At 43.7% G+C, this 20093-nt stretch overlaps 1 protein-coding gene across 8 annotated transcripts in view; it reads right to left on the reverse strand.

Annotated features, from left to right (window-relative positions):
* The window catches only part of DIS3L2 (DIS3 like 3'-5' exoribonuclease 2), a 346332-nt gene that overhangs the window by 81923 nt on the left and 244316 nt on the right, over positions 1–20093 (reverse strand). For 7 of the 8 annotated variants that reach the window (XM_025889524.2, XM_025889509.2, XM_073877234.1 and 4 more), the window contains exon 12: positions 9724–9831. The exons of the other annotated variant lie outside the window; for it this stretch is intronic. In XM_025889524.2, the coding sequence (XP_025745309.1) occupies positions 9724–9831 (108 nt within the window). The remainder of the gene's footprint in view (positions 1–9723; positions 9832–20093) is intronic. 8 annotated transcript variants of the gene reach the window in all.

Below are 20093 nucleotides of genomic sequence, written 5' to 3' on the forward strand. Positions count from 1 at the left end.
ACCATAGATCACTACAGTGGTAATATGCATTACCTATATATACCATATATATACACGTATAAATGCACCATCAGGAGATAACTACTGTTTCTATTTGGTGCATATTTAATTCCTGTATCTTCAATACCTTGTGTCATATCCAAACAGAGCAAATATTCAGTGAGTCTTTACCAAATGAATGAATGAAGGACTAATAATGGTTTTGTGGAAGAAGTGGCATTTTAGATGGATCTCAGAGGTAAGTAGGATTGGTACTGGTAGAGATGAGGGGAAGGACATGCTAGGAAGAGGGGAAAGCAGATGCAATGTCTCAGGAGTGTGGCAATTTTTAGGCCAAAAGAACCCTTCAGTGGCAAGAGTAGAGGCAAAGGGAGGATGGGCAGCACGCGGTCACAAAATGGGGAAGAGTTGGTGGAGGTCTATGCACATCATGCTCATGAGACCGGACTTCTGGGAGTAATCCTAACCTACCACCATGCTGTGAGAGCATGCTGAGCAACAGAGTGATGGGACCAGATTCACCTTCTGGAAGGTCATCTAACAGCACTGGGGAAATGGAATGGAGGGTCATGAAGAGAGTCTCCCAACATCCTAAGGGAGGAAGGCAAGGACTGGGCAGGGTGGCGACTGTGGGAACAGAAGAGAGAGGACCGATCAGAGACAGCTGGCGAAGGGAGAGCCGTGCGCACTCAGAATGGACGTGGCTGGTGTGAAGCAAGCTGGAGACTGAGCGACCGAGTGGCTCAGAGGATGCCGACTCCATTACAGGACCTAGACAACACAAGCCTTAAACCCAGGCTGCAATGGGCGCATGTTTTACTGCATGAAGAGAAGGGAAGGGATGAGGGAAGGCGGAGAGGGACTGTCACTCTCTGAAGGGGGCTTCAGCAGATCCAGTAGCTGGTCCCTCTGGTTCCCAGGGAGAAATGAAAGTCACCTGAGGAAATGGTGGATCTTGAGGGAAGAGGAGTGCAAGGCACAGTGGAAGGCTAGGGCCACGAATAAACGTTATTCAGCGATGTAAGTAGTAAATAAAAGGATTCCCAAGTAGCAGCCTAACTGGTAGACACCACAGTGCTCCCACGATGTCCAAAGTTCCCAATGGGTGCATCAGACGGGGCCTGGACAGATTTTTCTAGAACTACCGGGAATGGGCAGAGACCTGATGCCCGCTCTCTCATGGCAGTTTGGGAAGTGTGATTCTCTCAACTGCAGTCAGGTCATGGAAGCTGGGGTGGGGAGCGGCTACCTAGTGGAGAGGTCAGTTTTATAATAAGAGCCAGCTTTTCCCATGTGAGCAAAGATGCTCCAGGAAATGAGAAGAGACTCTAGTCCCAAGATGACTTTGTAGTCCATGCATTTCTAACAGAGAAGACAGGGAGAAAGTAACAGGAAAAAAAATCCCATTGTAAAGACTTTTTAGATTTTATTCTGAATGAGAGACTGCAGAGTTTCTGAAAAGGAGAGACACGACCTAATGTCTGACTCAGAAGACTCACTCTGACTGCTGTGTAGACGAGATGAAGTGGGGCAGCCGAGGCGAGGAGGACAGTTAGGAGGCCGCTGCGGTCCAGGTAGGGATGGCAGCTTGGCCCCAGGTGACAAGGCTCGCAGCGGTAAAGAAGGGGGGCAGATTCTGGGGGCAGTTAGAAGGCAAAGCTGAGGTGATTTATTGGTAGACTAGATGTGAGGGGTGAGAGAAAGACCGAAGTCAATAATGACCTTCTGGGTTTTGGCCAGCATAAATGGCTGAAATGAGGCTGCCCTTGATTGAAGTTGAAATAAGCAACTTCTGGCGCACACTCCTGCAGCCCGGCTGAGCCAGATGGCACATGGCAGGGACGCTGTGGGAGATGCAAGCTGTGGATTGCTACTGTCATTGTGAGACCCTTCCTTTCTTATTCTGCCCTTTGACCCTGAGGTTTCATGGTTCTAAGGTCTAAGTACTCAGTAATCAAGCCTAATTATTGCTTATGACCTCTTTAAAGCATAACATTGGTGTTTTTACAAAGGTGACTTCAAATGAAGCTGTCGTCTGATGAGTGGGGCACACAGGACGTGGTGTCTGTTTGCAGGGCCTTAGTGCCGAGTGACACAGAAGTGCTGGAGGTGTTCGGGAGAGCACGAGGTCACTGGTCTCACATGGTTAAAGTGGTTTTGTGGTATGAGTTGGAGCTTACAAAGCACAAGATGTCACTGGGTTTGTTTTCTCTCACGACAATATAAACGTCAAAATCAGAGAACGAGGCTCTCACCACCAATATGTGAGAAATGTGCCAAAAAAAGACCCTTCAGAGTTTATTGACCTCAAAATCTGGGCATTGGCTTAATGAAAGCATAGACGACCAGGATTTTTCTAGCGGCTCTTCTAAAAAAATCTAGTGGGTGTTCGAAGAAAGTTGGAATGGCCTTTCTATAGCTGGTCATGCCTGCTCCAGAAAGTAAGACAATCTAGTAGACTAAGGAAAAATGCACAACCTTCTCCACTTCAACTCCAGGTGAGGCTGGTGGCCATGTAGAAGCAGCAGCATGCTGCTGGTGGCCCTACTCTGGCTCCTTCTAAGGCCATTACCCTCAAGCCGCCACCACCACATACAAATCCAGCCTCAGGCTCTGGCCACTCTCCTCCTCATTTACTCGGGTTCTTGATGCGGGGCCACCTTCCTCCTCAATGGCCTCCTCCGGCTCCCTGACCCTCCCACCTGCTCCCTGCACCCGCTGCCTCCCTCCCCACTTAATTCACACTTTCCTTGCCAGGGTCTTGAACAAGCCCCACCCCCTGGACATGAGTCTGGCGTCTGACATCTCATTTCATGCATCTTGACTGTAAGGGGTACTCATGCGAAACTACATCTCAGGACAACCAACCAACCGGGCCCACCGACCGTGTGGTCTCTTGGTCTGTGCAGGGTGTGGCCAGTGGGTCTTGCTCCATGACGGTCCCTAGCCCAAATCTTTGAACTTCCTCTTTGGCTTGGTTTGGTGGAGGCTTGATTTGGTGCCCTCCTGGACCCCATGCCTACTTCACACCTGCTCTCCAGCCCCTCACATGCCAGAAGGCTTGCTCACTAGACACTGCCTCCAACAGAAACCTTAAAGACCAATGGAGTTCTCAGAGTTCGCCTCTTTTGAGTGCTTCTTTTATGACCCTCACATTTAGTAGCTCATTAGATCAGGCAGCTTTTTATTTCTTGGGTTTGATGCTGGCAGGCATAATTCAGATTCAAAGTTCTTTTCTGTTGACTCAAGTCAGTTTTCTTCTATGGGCTTTTCTTTTCTATTTCAACTTTTGCAAAAATAAGCATTTATAAAAATATAAAACTAACACATGTTTTCAAAAAACATTAGAAAATACAAAACAAGTAGAAAAAATTACTCAGACGCTTACTACCCAAATACAACCACTATTGGCATTCTATTTTATTTCCTTCTGGTCTTCTTCCATTCATTTCTTTTTCTCTACGCATGTTCCCACCCCCACCAGAATATGATTGCTGGCATACTGTCTTCACAATTCCTTGTGTATCTCAGATCATATTTGCTTCTTGACTCAAAAAGCAACTTATCAGATATTTAGGAGTGGTAAAAACCAAACGTAACGTGTGTAACTTGTTTTGCTTCCAGTTCCGACGAATCAGTTGGAGACAATCGGGGGAATGTAATTATGGACTGGGTTGTGGACGAACCAAGGCATCAGTATTAATTGTTAGGTGTGCTAAGAGTATTGCTGTTATGTAAGAAAATGTCCAAATTTTTAAGTCACATATCAAAATATGAGTGAAATGACATGATGTCTCTGGTTTGTTTTAAAATACTTTAGAGAGAGAGAGAGAGAGAGAAAAGGTTGCCAGTAGTGAATCTGGGAGACAGGGATGGTGGGTTTATTGTGCTATTTTCTTTACCTTCATGCATATCTGAAATTTTTCAAAGTAAAAACTGAAACGTTAAAGTATCCATAGTTCAAGCAGACAAACAGTATTCAAGGCTTGTTATGAAAACCAGCAGCCGTCTGTCTCTTTCCTCTCCAAGGGTAACTTCTTTCACCTCTTCCAGAAGGTTATGTTGCTGTTTACTTCCATCTTTCTATACAGCCTGCTTGATGACTACCTCTGGTTTTTCAATTTTAGGCGTTATTCAAAACTTTTCACTACAGAAGAAGAGAATTTATTTTTCTTTCCACATGCACTCCCTTCCCCCAACCAAACCCACATAACCATTCCAGGCCCTCATCCTCCCAATGGTTACATCATCACTATCAGAATTAACTATTATGGTTACATACATACTAAGTGTGACTGTTCTTTCCTACACTTTTTTATTTTCACTAGAATTAATAACTCTCTTGTCTTCATTTGCTTAGTTTTTCTGTATTCTATGTACATGGATCCACCCCAAACCTTCCACCAACTGTCTAAAACAGTGGTTCTTAAAGAACGGTCTGTGGCCTCCCGGGGGTTCCTGAGACCCTTTCAGGGACCTACGAGGTCAATGCTATTTTCATAATAATACTACGGCATTCTTTGTCCTTTTCCACGTGCTGACATTTACCCTCGCAGAACAGAAGCACTGGTGGGGCAAAGTGCAACCGCCTTGGCATGAATCCGGCAACAGCAAAACCGCATCAGGGGCCGGGGTACTCTCTACCATCTCGCTCACAGCAACAAAAAAGCTAGCTCGCTTCAGAATGTTCTTGATGACGCAGTAAAAGTTTTTAGTTTTATTATGTCTCAATCCTTGAGTCCTTGTCTTCTTCACTTATGCTGCTTGCTGAAGTATGATGATTGTCTTGAGGAAAAGCATTTATGTAACTTTGAGCTGTAAGCTAAACTGCTTTTTTTTTTTTTTTTTTTTTATAGAACACTATCTTTACTTTGGCACTTCGAGGAAAACAACTGACATTATTTATTGCCCATGATAAATTTGAGCTTTCACAAAAATCAGAATTTTGGAAACCTTGTATCTGACACATGACACGTGTTTCCTTATACTTAAAGACTTGTCTAAGATCAGCAGTGATATTTACCAATGTGATTTTTTGATATCATATAATGAAAAATGTTTACATTTAGAAGATCAGCATGATGAGCCAATATTTTCTAAATGATGTAAACTTCCTAAGTGCATGATAAAAAAAAAAAAATCACTGCATGCATGGGTAAAAGATCCGTTTAAAGTAAAAGACAGATTTTACTGTAACCCAGTAAAAAAAAAAAAAAGTTCAGTTGATATTGTCTTAGTCTATTAGGGCCTGCCTTAACAACATACCCCAGTCAGGGGGGCTTAAACAACAGACACCGATTTCTCACAGTTCTAGAGGCTGGGAAGGCCAGTTTGGTTCCTGGTGAGAGAGGCTCTCTTCCTGGCTCGCAGGAAGATCACCTTCCCACTGTGTCCTCACATGGCAGGAAGAGAGAGCAAGCTCTCTGGTCTCTTCTCATAAAGACATTCATTCTGTCAGATCAAGGCCCCACCCTTATGAACTCATTTAACCTTAAGTATCTCCCTATAGGCTCTACCTCCAAATACACACTGGGGGCATTAGAGCTTTAACAAATGAATTTTGGGGGTACAGAATTTAGTCTGTAGCATATACAGTCTCAGACTCTAGACTGGAACTAATTTGTAAGAAACTGCCAAGTCCTGGTGTAGTACAAGGACAAATACCCACAATTATCTGAAAAAGCGATTAAAATATACCTTTCTTTCCCAAGGAAGTATCTGTCTGAAGCTGGATTTTCTTCACATACATAATTCAAACAAAATAACTTATCCTAGCAGATTGAATATAGAAGCATATATGATAACCTGGTTTAATGTCTTTAGTACAGATGTGAAAAAGATTTACGAAAATATAAAACAAGCTTTTCTCCTAAATTTTAGAATATGTAATTATTTTTCATAGAGTGTTATTTATATTAACATAATGGATTGGGCTTATTATTATTACTTTAATTTAAATAAGTAAATGCTTAAAGTTTTTATTGGTTTTAATTTGTAATAGGATAAACAGTGAATTCACATGAACAAAAGCACTTTGAGGTCATCAAAGATTTTTTTAGTGTAACAAGTCCTGGGACTAGAAAGTTCTATAACTGCTGGTCTAAATCATTTCTCAAGAAATTCAGACACATAGGGGCGCCTGGGTGGCTCAGTTGGTTAAGCGACTGCCTTCAGCTCGGGTGATGATCCTGGAGTCCCGGGATCGACTCCCGCATTGGGCTTCCTGCTCAGCGGGGAGTCTGCTTCTCCCTCTGACCCTCTTCCCTCTCGTGCTTTCTATCTCTCATTCTCTCTCTCTCTCAAATAAATAAATAAAATCTTTAAAAAAAAAAGAAATTCAGACATAGACGTTTTAACCATTTCATTTTCTTAAAGACATCTCTCCTAGAGCCTTCTGGCCTGCTGCAATCTGGATCGACTATTTTCTATACCTTCATAGGACTGGTGCCCTACGGGCTTTCTTCACCATCATCTACAGGTGTCAGCCAATTATGGCCCATGGGTCAAACCCAGCCCGCAACCTATTTCTCTTTTTAATTTAAATTTAAATTCAGTTTAATGAACATATAGTGTACTATTAGTTTCAGAGGTAGAGTTTAGTGATTCATCAGTTGTACAGAACACCCAATGCTCATTCCATCACGTGCCCCCTTAATGCCCATCACCTAGTGACAGCCACCTATTTTTAAGTAAAGTTTTACTGGTACACAGGCATGCTCTTTCATTTATGTATTATCTGCTTTTGTACCACAACAGCAGAGTTGAGTAGTTGTGACAGGGACTAAATGGCCTAAAAGCTAAAAAAAAAAGGTGCTATTCTTTACAGAAAAAGTTTCCCAATCTATGATTGAGGTGATTCTTTCACTGCTTTCCTTGGTTTATTAGCTCCCTGAATCTTAGGTCTTCCTCCTTCCTGATTTACTCTTTCATTTTGGTGAAGCACATCTTCTGGTAGCTTCCTCAGAAAGGATATAGGAGCGGTACATTTTTTTTTTTTTAGGCCTTGCATGTCTGAAAATGTCCTTTCCTACCCACACATTTTATTGAGAGCTTAGCGGGGTACAGAATTTTAGCACAGAAATCAGTCTTTTGGGAACCAGGAAGCTTTGTTTCATTGCCATCTAGCTTCTAAGGTTATAATAGAAAAATAGTCTGAAGGTATTCTGAGTCCTGATATACTGTATGTGATCTTCTTTTTTTTTTTCCTTCTTAGAAGCCGAGAGGATCTTTCCTTTGTCCTCGGTGCTCTGAAGTTTTACGACGTTGTGTGGCCTGGAGACGATGCATAGCCACCACGGTGCCGGGGCACTGGGTTCTTTCACTCTGGAGAGTCACATCCTCCGGTAAAGGGACATTTCCTTGAATTATGTTGTTGCTCACCTCTTCCCCCTCTATCTCAAATGTCCTGTCTTTCTGGAATGTTCACTGGGCAGATACTGGATATCCTGGACTAGTTCTCTACTTTTCTGATCTGTTCTGTATCTTTCTGGGACAATTCCTCAACTCTATCTTGAGTCTTCATTTCTTCTATCATGTTTTAAATTTTCATGGGCTCCTCCTTCCCGTTCCCCAACCCCATTTCTTTTGTAAAGTGTCTAGATCTTATGATATAATTTCTTAAAAAAAAATTCTCATGGGATATAAATGACAGTTTCTTTTCCCTGTATAGTCTGTTTTGCCTTAGTTGCTTTTTCCTGTTTGTTTGGTTTTTCTATTTCTTGGCAGAGGCTTTGGTCTTGTCTCTCTCTTTTTTTACATTTTATTTATTTAATTGAGAGATAGAGAGAGCACGAGTGAGGGGGAGGGGCAGAGGGAGAGCAGACTCCCCACTGAGCCGGGAGCCCGATGCGGGGCTCGATCCCAAGACCCTGGGATCATGACCTGAGCTGAAGGCAGAGGCAAGACCCTGGGATCATGACCTGAGCCGAAGGCAGACACTTCATCAACTGAGCCACCCAGGTGCCCCCCTCTTTCTCTTTTTTTAAGTAATTTCTTCACCCAATGTGGGGCTTGAACTTATGACCCCCAAGATCAAGAATCACATGTTCCACTGACTGAGCCAGCCAGGTAACCCTCAGTTGGCTCTTTAATCATGAAAGTGAAATACTAAAATGCTGATTTTTAGTGAAATCCTTCAAAGCTCTGCTTGTGTTGGTGGAGCTTCCTGCCTCTAGGCTTTCCTGCAGGGAGACGCCGCTGGGCTATTGGTGAGGAAGTCCCCAAAGTTCTGATCTTTAAATCACTTCACACTCAGATTCCTCAAAAAAAAGAGTTTCTCATCTCCTGACTTGAGGGTATAAGGCTTGGCAACCAGAATTCTGGGTTTGTTTGGAAAAGAAAGCTGGGATTTTCAACACTCAGGATGCCGGCACTCACTCAACCTGTCCCAAGGGACCGCGACCATCAGTTGTGTTCGGAGTCCTCTAGTTCAGACATTCTTCACTTTATCCAGTCCATGGAATAAATTTCTGGTGTTCTTCCAACTTATGGGAGGGGCGATCTTTCTAAACAAATTTTCAACCAATACAGTCAGTTTCCTCTTCACCCACCCTCCCCCACTTTGTGGAGTTACCTGGTGCCATCGATTTCTGAATTTCTTTAGGGTTCTGCTATGTAAAATTGGGTTGTTGCTTGGATTTCTCCATCGCTGGCTCAGGATTCAGCTTTCTCAGGACTGCTAAGTCAGTTACCACTCATCCATCTGCTTCCAGCTTCCAAAGTTTTGTTGCTGTTGTCTGCTCTCCCATTCTCTTTGTCCTTGTGGGTTTATGTCTTTAAAAAAAAATCTCTTTGCTGTTGTTTTAGTGAGGTTTTGGGAGGGAATGAAAGTAAATGTGGGTATTTGATCCTCCATCTTTATTTGGAACCTCTTTATAATTCAATATCTTCTTTTTACTTCCATTTAATATCACAGCATAAACATTTCCTATGTTCTCACATGGTCTCTGTCACAGCTTTAGTAACTGCATCACATTCTACGGAATGCCGCATCTTACTTCACTGTTGCCTTCTTTTTGCATGTTTAGGGTTGTTTCTGCTTGTGGGGAGGAGACTAGTTTTTCCTGGAGTTATGTTCCATTTATCTGTCTTATTTAGGCCCTGTCTTTAGGGAATGCCTGCTGACATTCTTCTCCTTTCTGTTCTTAATCCAGTGGGTCTTGATTATGGCATTATCTTGTGCCAATTTAATTCATCTTCAAACTACCAGGTCACCTGCACAATGCTGGGGCACTAATCTTCCTAAAATGTCACCTCTCTCAGGACACTGCAGAGGAACGCTAACACCCAGAATTCATTTGTGACTGGCATTTGAGGCTGCTTCCAGTTTGATTCCACCCCGCCTACCCAAACTCACAACCCTTTCCCTAGATGTCCTTTCAGGATGTTCCTCCTGCCACTGCCAAGCCACATTCGCCTTCATGTCCATCTTATACCCCTGCACTAAGCCTCCCCACTTGACTTTGCTTACACAATTTCTCCCTTCACCCGATAAAAGATAAGAAACAAAAAACTTGTTTCTAATTGCTTAGGGTCAGTCTGACAGCTTCTAAATGGACTGACAGCTCTTCAGAGGCAGGGGGCTCTTTTCTGTTCTTCCCTGTGGTAGCTGCCCCTACAGTGGCCCTCATCCTCCCACCACGGGACTCCAGCTTGGCCCCAGGCACACAGTGAGTGATTAACGGGGACTCACTGAATGAAACGGTCATGGGTGTAAGTTGTTACCTTGCCCTCAGGGGTTAGCGTCCAGATCACAGAGAAGGTCAGCTTGTCGGTCAAGGGATGGAGGCTGCACAGCTCCTCGCACAGCAGCCTGGGAAGCATGGGGATGACCTGCAAACAGAGAAGTGGCCTGTGAGCACCTTCCTACAATCTGCAGGAGTTTACCGCAGGCTTGGGAGCAGCCGAAAGGGTAGAGTTTTGGTGAACAGCTTGAGCTTCCGGAGCAAGCTGAAGATGGAGGCAGCTTTTTTCCCCGAAGACTGCAGAAAGACCAGGCTATCTGGTACTTTTTCCAAGAGCTTCTAGAGAAATAGGAATGTGAATTGGAAAGGTGAGAAGAATTGGTAACAGGGAAAAAATACATCACAGCAATGAAAAACGACTTTTTACTCTACACTAAGACCAAAGCTCTAGAGTCAAGAATGACTTGTACTTTCGGGTATAACTATTCCAGTCGAACTATATACTTAAGAACCCAATGTCTTGTACTTAAGTCTTTAATTCAAGCTAATTTGTGTGTGTGGGGTAAGACAAGGGTCCAGTTTCATTCTTTGCATGTGGCTGTCAGTTTTCCCAACACGACTTATTGAAGAGACCGTCCTTTCCCTAGGGACTGTCAAAGATTAGTTGGTCTTATACACACGGGGTTATTTCGAGCTGTCTATTCTGTTCTATTGGTTTGTGTGTCTGTTTTTACGTCGGTACCATACTGCTTTATTATAGCTTTGTAATATAGTTTGAAATCAAAAGTATGGCGCCTCCAGTTTTGTCTTCTATCTCCAGATAGCTTTAGCTGGTCAGGACTAGCTTTTGTGGTTCCATATACGAATTTTGGGATAGATTTTTCTATTTTTGTGAAAAATGCTATTGGAATTTTGATAGAGATTACACTGACTCTGTAGATAACTTTGGGTAGTATGGGCATTTTAACAATACTAATTCTTGCAATCCAAGAACACAGGGTGTCTATCTTTACACTTATTTGTGCCTTTGTCAATTTCTTTCATCGATGTCTTATAGTTTTCAGTGTACAGGTCTTTCACCCCTTGGTTAAATGTATTCCTAAGTATTTTATTGTTTTTGGTGCTAGTATAAGTGGGATTGCTTTCTTAGTTTCTAAATCAACTCAGATCTGTTAGAATGGTTATTACCAAAAAGACAAGAAATAAAAAATGTTGGTGAGGATGTGAAGAAGAGAGAAAACACTTGTACAATGTTGGGGGGACTGTAAATTGGTGTAGCCATAATGGAAAATAGTAGAGAGGTCCCTCAAAAAATTAAACATAGAATTACCATTTGATCCAGCAATTCTGCTTCTGGGTATATACCCCAAGGAAAGGGAATCAGTACTTTGAAGGAATATCTGTGCTCTCATGCTCACTGCAGCATTACTCACCGTAGCAAGACATGGAAACAACCTACACATCTGTTGACAGATGAATGGATAAAGAAAATGTGTATATACACATATACTATGGAATACTATTATCCATAAAGAAGAAGGACATCCTGCCATTTGTGACAACACAGATGAACCTGGGAGGGCATCCTACCAAGGGAAATAAGCCAAACAGAGGAACTCAAATACTGTATAGTATCACTTACATGGCAGTGGCCAGGGGGAGGAAAAATGGGGAGATGTAGGTCAAATGGCACATACTTTCAGTTATAAGATGAATCAGTCCTGAGGATCTAAGGTACAGCATAGCGACTACAGTTAATAATAGGGTGTTGTACACCTGAAATTTGCTGACAGTAAATCTTAAGCATTTCACTACGCACACACAAAAGAGCTAACTGTGTGAGGTGATGGATGTGTTCACTATCTTCATGTTGGCAATCATTTCACAATGTACATGTGTCTCAAATCATGACATTGTACACCTGCGATACATACAACTGTATTTGTCAATGATTTGCCAATAAAGTTGGGATAGATAAAAGAACCCAAGTGCTGAGTGTAAACTCATGATGGGGTTTTATTACAGTAAAATTGCAGAATCAGCACTTCCGTGATTGAAAATATCACAACTGACCAAATTGCTTGTTGGAACATTAACAGGATACTCCAATAAAATATCACATGTTTCCTAGAGGAACACTGTGGCCAACTAGTCACTCATATTGCAGTTCTTTAACCCTAAATTATTTCTTCCCTTTATTGATCTTTCTAGTCTATAATAAACTGATCCACTGGTATACCTTCTTTCACTAAAAAGAACACGTCTCTTCAACTTACTTTCAAATGATGACTTCAAAGCTATCCCAGAATGCTACCTGTTTTCTCTAAAGTTCCCAAGATGAAGACCGTATCTCTCCCTGGGTGTCCTGAAGACACCTCAGACTCACTTCTCCCTTTAAATCTATTCCTTCTTCCACACTTTTCTTGATTAACAGCATTATCATTCACCCTGCTCCCAAACTAAAAACAGCCACAGTAATAGCCCTTTATTCAACACACTGGCTGTGGACTCCTCGATTCGCAGCATCAAGTATAGGTAACTCAGCTAACACTTAACCCTGCCTTAAGTAACTGAGAGGTAGTAGGCAAGAGAGATAACTCTATACTAGCTGAGGTAAAGTTATCCAGTTAAGTTTATTTATCAGCAAAAGCAAAATAAGTCCTAGTGGTTTCTTACTCTGTGTGAAGGTACCTGTACCCTGTTTCAATACAGTAAGTAACATTTCATATGGAAAAGTAAATTCTAGAACTCACAGCCCACACCAGTAACAAATAATTAATAACTGTATGGCATTACTTGGCATTATTCTGAAGGATGCGAGATTTCTTTTTAGCACTTATGTAAAATTCAATGACCATCTGAAAACTTTTGCTAACAGCTTTTATAACATAATCACTTTTGAAATTTTTTTCTTACCATTGCTTTTGCACCATCTGTTCAGATGACACTACATTTTCTTCAACTTATTTAATGAGTGTTAAAATATGATCTCTGTATTTAACATTGTCTTGCAAGTATCAAGTGTTTTACCAAATAATACATCGTCACCTGAGTAAACGTATGGTGCATACTGTCTCGTGACTGAATTGTAAATATTTCCTATCATTTCACCTTTGGATTGTGCTATGGACTGAATTGTCTCCCCTCCCCCCCAATTCCTTTGGGGGAGCCCTAACCCTCAATGTCACTGCATTGGAGTTAGGGTCTTTAGGAGGTAAATTAAGGCTAAATGAAGTCATAAGGGTGGGGTGCTGATCCGACAGAGAGAGGTAACTCCCCTCTCCCTGCCCTTTGCAGACACAGTGAGGACTCCGCCATCTACCACCAGGAAGAGAGTCCTCACTGGGAACTGAACTGGCTGGGACCTTCATCTGGGACCTCTATCCTCTAGAACTGTGAAAAAAGAAATGTCTGTTGTTTAGGCTGCCCAGTCTCCAGCATACTGTCTGACAGCCCAAGCTAAGAGACTAAATCAAATTTGTGGGGTGTGCATTCTTGGATTCTTCTCTGGGCTGTATTGTATTTTAGTAGTAGGCTACTCACCCTGCATGCTTGTAGTCCAGGACTTCATACCTCTTTACATATAGCTAGAGTTTCTTCAAAGTGTTCGAGGAACTATCTCATTGTGAATCACAAAGTTGAGTGTAGGAGAATGTAATGCAATTCCTGGCTTCCTGTTTTAGTGTTTGGCAAAAGAAAGTCAATGCAACTGAATACAATCCTGGACTGGACCCTGAAAGAAGACATCAGTGGAAAAGCAGGTGAAATCCAAATAAGGTATGGATTGTAGTTAAGAGCAATGTTCTAATATCAGCTTCTCGGTTAGGACAAATGTCCTAGGGTACTGTAAGATGTTAACACTGAGGGAACTGGGTGTAGGGTATGTGGGACCTCTTTGTACTGTCTTTGCAACTTTTCTGTTAAGTTTAAAATGATTCCAAAAAGAAAGAGCTTATTAAAAAGAAAACCACTGCTTTCATGAATTGATCTCGTAAGTTACGCATTTTAAATATGAAAGAAATTTAAGCTAATGAAATATAACCTGATCTGTTCTTATATATTAGAGTTTGGGCTTAAGATTTTATTTGCCAAAAGGCCTTTACCACTAAAAAAAGGCCTAAAGACCAGCAACCAAGAGAGTGAAGTCCATACTCATCAGCAGCATGATGCAAGAAAAAGAGCAAAGGATCTGAAGCCAGACGGACTTGAGGCCTAATCCTGGGCCCATCACTTCCTGTACAATCTGGGCAAGCTAGTGTAATTCTGAGCCTAGTTTTCTTACTGGCAAAACAATACTGAAGATGCTCAATACAAGTCAGCTTGCTGGCCGTCCCCAGGTCTCCCAGGTCCTTGGGTCACCTGGCTTGGCCTTCCCCTTCAGCCGGGCTGCTCACAGCACACCCTTCGCCTGCCAGGCCTATCACTGCTCTAGCTCTTGCCAAGATAGTTCTCTCTCTCTCTGGGACATCTTTCTGGATGTTTTGCATCTGGCCAACTTCTGCACATCCTTGAAGATTCGGCTCTTCATCATCCCTCAAAGGCTTCTCCAGATTCCCCCAGGGGAGGATGCACTGTGTTCTGAATACTTTCCCCACCCACCTTTGTTCTTTCAAAAAGGATGTGAGGCAGTCCTAAACAGTCAGTCATTTACTCCACCCTCCCAGCTCTTCCGTGACACTTCCAAGGCTAACCCACCTGAATCGCTTCTTTACGTGCCTCTCCCCTCCACTAGCCCAGAGAATCCTCAGGAATGAGGACAAGCTCTTGTTCCCGTCTCTCCACCTAGCACCTGTTACAGGGCAGGCACTCTGTCTGCAAATGACTGACTTCTGCCCAGGAAATGAATCACTTTCTCTTTCTGTATTTATTATTTATTGCATCACATAAAACATTTTATGAAATACATAGAGGGCTTCTATTTAAACATCTTTACATAAGAATTTCATAAGCAGCTAGTATTTTAAGTATAAGATAAACTGTTTTGACTATTCTCTCCTAAAAACTACTGGCAACTCAGTGGCTGCCCAGGTTATAAACACTGCTTGGTACCTTGTATCATACAGAGGATATTTTAAGATCCAGATGTCCAAGAACCTAAGTGCTCATGAAGAAGCTGAACATTAAGACATTTTCAAGTAGTATAATTATCCTTATTTTTAAAGGGTATTCCTTTGAATAAACTTTCACCAGATCTTGGGGCAGAATTCAGATGGTATTCAGAGAAAACACTCTTTATGTCCATACAGTTTTATCAATAGATGGTTCTTTCTCTTTCAAAGGTGAAGGAACGAAGATGTTACCATCACATCTATGGTGTGGCACATCACAGCTCTCATCAGTCGGGCCCACTTTCTGCCGGGCTCCCTGGGAAAGTGTTCCGTGGCCCATGGCACGTGTGTCAAGTCCACAGCATGGCAGGGATCCCCACGGGAGGAGGGCTGTGACTTCCAGGGGAGCCCCCCTGGACACAGCATGTGGTCTACACACGCTCAGCAGCTATGTGACATCTGCCACATCACCCCGGGGAGACTCGGAGGCAGGGGTGATGAGCGCGGAACACAACCAACAAGTGGAAAAGAGAAGACAGGTCTGTCCGGGGTTGAGGAACTGCTGGCTGTTATTAGCGTCATGTGACCACTTATGCATCCCCTGACCCCTGGATGGTTGCCCTCACTAGCTTCACTCCAAGGTATAGAGTCCGTGGATAAGTCCCTCAAAGTTCTCAAAGTCCCCTACTTTCACTGTCCCAACTCTAGAGCCCCATGGTCCGTCTCACGATGCGCCTTTCCTGCGTTTGTAATTCGCAGCTGAGCAGTGACAGCCGGTCACCGGATCAGGTCACTAAGCCAGGCTCAGCTCCTACGTCAATGGAGGCTGGCAGTCTTTCCCCTTGTCTGGGGCTGGTTCTTTCCTCCAGGCCCTTCGACTCCATTCCAAGACTCTCTCTCTCTCTCTTTTTTTTAAAGATTTTATTTATTTATTTGACACAGAGAGAGACAGCGAGAGAGGGAACACAAGCAGGGGGAGTGGGAGAGGGAGAAGCAGGCTTCCCGCGGAGCAGGGAGCCTGACGCGGGGCTCAATCCCAGGATTCCAGCGATCAGGACCTGAGCCGAAGGCAGATGCTTAACGACTGAGACACCCAGGCGCCCCCCAAGACTCTCTTAACTCTCCTCAAACCTCCTACCCAGCTGCCTTCCCCCGGCTCTCAGCAGATAACCTCAACTCGTCTTCACAGAGAAAACAGAGACCATCAGACTCAACCCCTCCCAAGCATCCTTCCAGCCCCTTCCTTCATTCCCTTTCTCCCAACACCCCACCTCAGTCCTCCCGAGAGCTCAAGTGTCCTCCCTGTGCAAAGTCCGGCCTCCTGTCTGAGCTTTGATCCATCCCCTCCCTGCCAAAGCTCTTCTAGATTAGCTGCGTGTTCTTCTGCACTGTCTTTCCCGGAGACCATAGGGTCAGTCTCCCATTCTTAGGAACCAGAAACAACACTCCCCTCTCCCACTCTGGGGGTCCCCCTTCATGTCACTAAGTTTCTCAAAATAGTTCATGCTTCCTATTTTCATTCACACTTTCCCTTCACTTCTCAATTTAATATGACACTTTAATTTTTATTTATTTATTTTTATTAATTTATTTTTTAAAGATATCTACATCCAACATGGGGCTCAAACTTACGACCCTGAGATCAAGAGTTGCATGCTCTACCAACTGAGCCAACTGGGTGCCCCTCAATGTGACCTTTTTAAATTACAAAAATTACATGTTTGTGGTAGAAATTTTAGGTGATAACAAACCAAAACATGAGAATGCAAAAATTGTAAGGCCCCATGCCTTAGAAGAAAACATGTCGGTACAGAACCTTTGTCTTGTTTCTGTGTGCTCATAAATGACCTATACGTCAGGTAAAACATTACATGTTACGGGTACACGTATTTTTTGAAACACAGGTGGACACTCTCAGACTCCCTCTGCGTTGGTCCTTACCGGACCCTCTCCTCGGCGGGCTCCTTAAACATTAGTGCTCTCACCCTCTGCCCGCCGCTCCCCTTTCTTCTCCCTGCACATGCTCCCCGGGGCCTCCGTCACTCCTGGGGTTGCACTTCCACTGATCCACGAGTCCCATCCTCACTGCATCTCCAGCCCTGCCTCTCCTTGTAACTCCAGATCCCTTTATTACGCTGCCCTCCGGACATCTTGATTTGGACGTCCCACGCATACTTCCAACTTTGCATGAAGAACACAAAGTTCAGCATTTTCTTCCCTGCACCTGTTGCTATGACATATTTCTTATCTCTGTTAAGAGCAGCACCCTGTTACCAGTTCAACAAGCAAGCAAACAACAACAAACCACATACACATACACACACCCCTCCCACAGAACACAACTGGGTGTTATTTTGTGATTTCTCCACTCTCCTCCTTCTGCTATATCCAATCAGTTCCCAGGTTCTGTAGGTTTTACAACTAAAGCTCTCTCAAATGAGTCTTCTCTCCTCTCCATCTTCAAGTATGGACATACTCATCTCTCTTGGGTTATATTCTAATAGTCTCCTAAACCAGCAGCAGAGTTCTGGAGTAGAAATTTTTCTGGGTCAGATTTCCTTATTATTCTCCAGACTTCTTCATCTTCTTACTCTTTTCCACCCAATGATAATTTGCAAGTACATTTACAGTAGGACACATGGCCTTTATCTTTCCAATAGCCGATGAACTGAATTCCCAAGGTGATTTCTTTGCTTGTCCTGCTAATTGAGGGAGGGTCCAAACACCTTCAATGGAGTGGAGAGGTCTCCAGTAAAGTCTGGACCCTCCATGATCTGCGGCCAAAGGTCAACAGGAGCCAAGAGCTCTCAGTGAGAAGCTGGCAGAGGGCCTCCAGACCCTATCTCCAAGGAGAAAGCAAAGACAACAGAGGGAAGCTAACTTGCCCTATTTGCCTAGTCAGACTCTTTGTTGTGTGATGTGATATGGATTGCTAGACAGGGAGGGGATGCAGCTGGGGGCTTCTTGCTCAGGATGTTCATTTTAGCACCAGGCTGAGGACATCAATGGCTCTAGTTCTCCTGGGGTCCAGCTGGACACCAGCCTGTGGATAAACTCTCCTAAAATTCTGTGAGAAAAAAAATCTCTGTGTATTTTGGGGTGGTTATTCAAAGCCTCAAGGGGCCAGGGTTGAGGGAAAGGGCCCTGGTACTGATAACAATTTTCCTCCCTCTGGCCTCACTATTCTTCAACCACATGGTTGCTAAGGTGATTTTCTACTTGAGACAAAGGAGACCATGTCCCTTCCCTACTTGTCCTCAAGATGAAGTCCACGCTCCTTAGCTTGCCACTCTAGGCCTCTCTTTGTAACTTCATCTTTTGCCTCCTCCTGCAATTTATACCCCAGCCATTCCAAACTACAAATGGTTCCTTGAATGTTCCATGCTTTTTTGAGCCACTGCCTGGAATGCCCTCTCCACTCACGTGTCTACCTAGAAATTTTCAACTCAAAATTTGAAACACTGCTCAAAAATCCACTGCTTTGTGAAGCCATCTTGCGGCTCTTGTGGAAGCTCCTCTCTTACCGCCAACCCAGGCAGCTACAACTTCTCTCTCCTCCGGAATACGCCCTCACCTTGGGAGCACTGCTATAACTGCAGGTGGCCCCGTGTACTGTGTTTGTTACGTGCCCACCTCCTCGGACTTCCCCGGGGCAAGATCAGCATCTCTCTCATCTTTACACACCTGCCACCTGGCACACAGCTGGTCCTCAACAAATAGGAACTGGATGAAGACGGGCAGCCCTTCAGGCAGCAAGAGAAGAAAGGAAAGGGGCTTAAAGGGAGCTTCATCTCCTAAAGCATGTTTCGGGCCAGCATCAAAGTTGGGTCAGGGCACGGCTTAAAAGCTGGTCATGGAAAAAAGGGACATGGTGACAGGACACCGACTTTCTAAGCATTCTGGACTAGGGCTTGGGAGAGTTGAGAGAAACTGATCATTTAGGTAAATACGCCACTGCCCAAGGCAGCTGGGTGGGGGTACCAACAAGACTATAAAATCTTATATTAGCCTCAGAGAGCAGAAACATCTGCTAAAGCCACAGCGGGCAGGCTGGCCAAGTTCAGCAACGGGTTAGCCAGGACAGCCCTGTGACCAACGGAAAGGGCCACAGAGGGGAAGAATCAATCATCCGTGCAAAGAGGATCAGGAGGGACTAGCAGCGACAGGGGGTGGGTGGGGGGGCGGTTTCCAAAGCTCAGGGGAGCCAGATGTCAGCGACCCACCCCAGAGCTGCAGCAGGGGCCTCCTCTGCCTCTTTCAGCCCAGGCCTTCACTGGCTCACAAACTCCCTCACACCCTCAGAGGCCATTGGCTGTCAGAGCCTGAGAACTTAGGGAGTTTTTCTCCCTTTCTCTGAGGACTTCAAGGTTTTAACAATAAGGTATAGCTAGCTCTCCCTTCGCACACTGAAACAACTTAAAAGGAAACAGATCATTCATTTGCCAGCCAATATCTCTGTTTAAAGAGTTTTCTTTTTCATATCAACACTTCCATGAATTCTGAATTTGATCAACTCCTTGCTACACAGTTGGACATTAACAAAACATCAACACTCTGACAACCTGCTGGGGTCAGAAAGGAACATCTTAAAACTCTTTGGACTCCACGTTAAGACAGGCTTCCAATCCCAATCTTTGATCTCTATTATAAAGCAGTACCAATAAAATATCGTAGAGATTTATGGGCAAACTTTCATTTGAGCTGTTTCACACCTAAAATAACACGGGTGCTGGGGCCAACAGGCAGACAATTTAGCTTTAGGTTTCAACTGTTTAGGGTTTCTTTTACTTTCAAAACTTAATTCGCTTATTTTTTTAAAATTACCTTACATTTTACAATTTCATCGTATTTCCCTCTCAGGGAAGACAGGAGACATTTACTGGGTGGATGTCACATCCTTCTGAGAAGGCCAGGCCTAAACTCAGGTAGATACTTGTCCCCTTAACGAACAGATGCCTAGGTGCACCTGGGTGCCTCAGTCAGTTAAATGAACAGATGCCTAATTTTTGTCAAAAAGAAAGAGTGTGTCCTTTTCATGGGAATTAAATGGACAATATTTCAATTTATCTTTCCTCCTGAGTATACTCTGTTGTTAATGAGAATAACCAAATACTTATTACTGTGAGTAAAATCCCAACAGAAAGAATTTCATCTTAAAGACAGTAAAACGGAATTTGGACCCAACATCGGGTCCAAATTTGTATATTATTGTATAGTCCTGATCTATGGGATAATTCCCCAAATCAAGCTTTGACTGTAATTCTGGTATCAGCTACTTATAAGCCAGTAGCACTGAATGAAAAGAAATCGGTGCCACATTCCCTCTATGTGGGAAACCACCGGGCCCCCCACCCCCAACGCA

Source organism: Callorhinus ursinus, unplaced genomic scaffold, assembly GCF_003265705.2.
Source record: "Callorhinus ursinus isolate GAN/ISIS: 27379988/994484 unplaced genomic scaffold, GSC_fseal_2.0 scaffold2, whole genome shotgun sequence".
Lineage (NCBI taxonomy): Eukaryota > Metazoa > Chordata > Mammalia > Carnivora > Otariidae > Callorhinus > Callorhinus ursinus.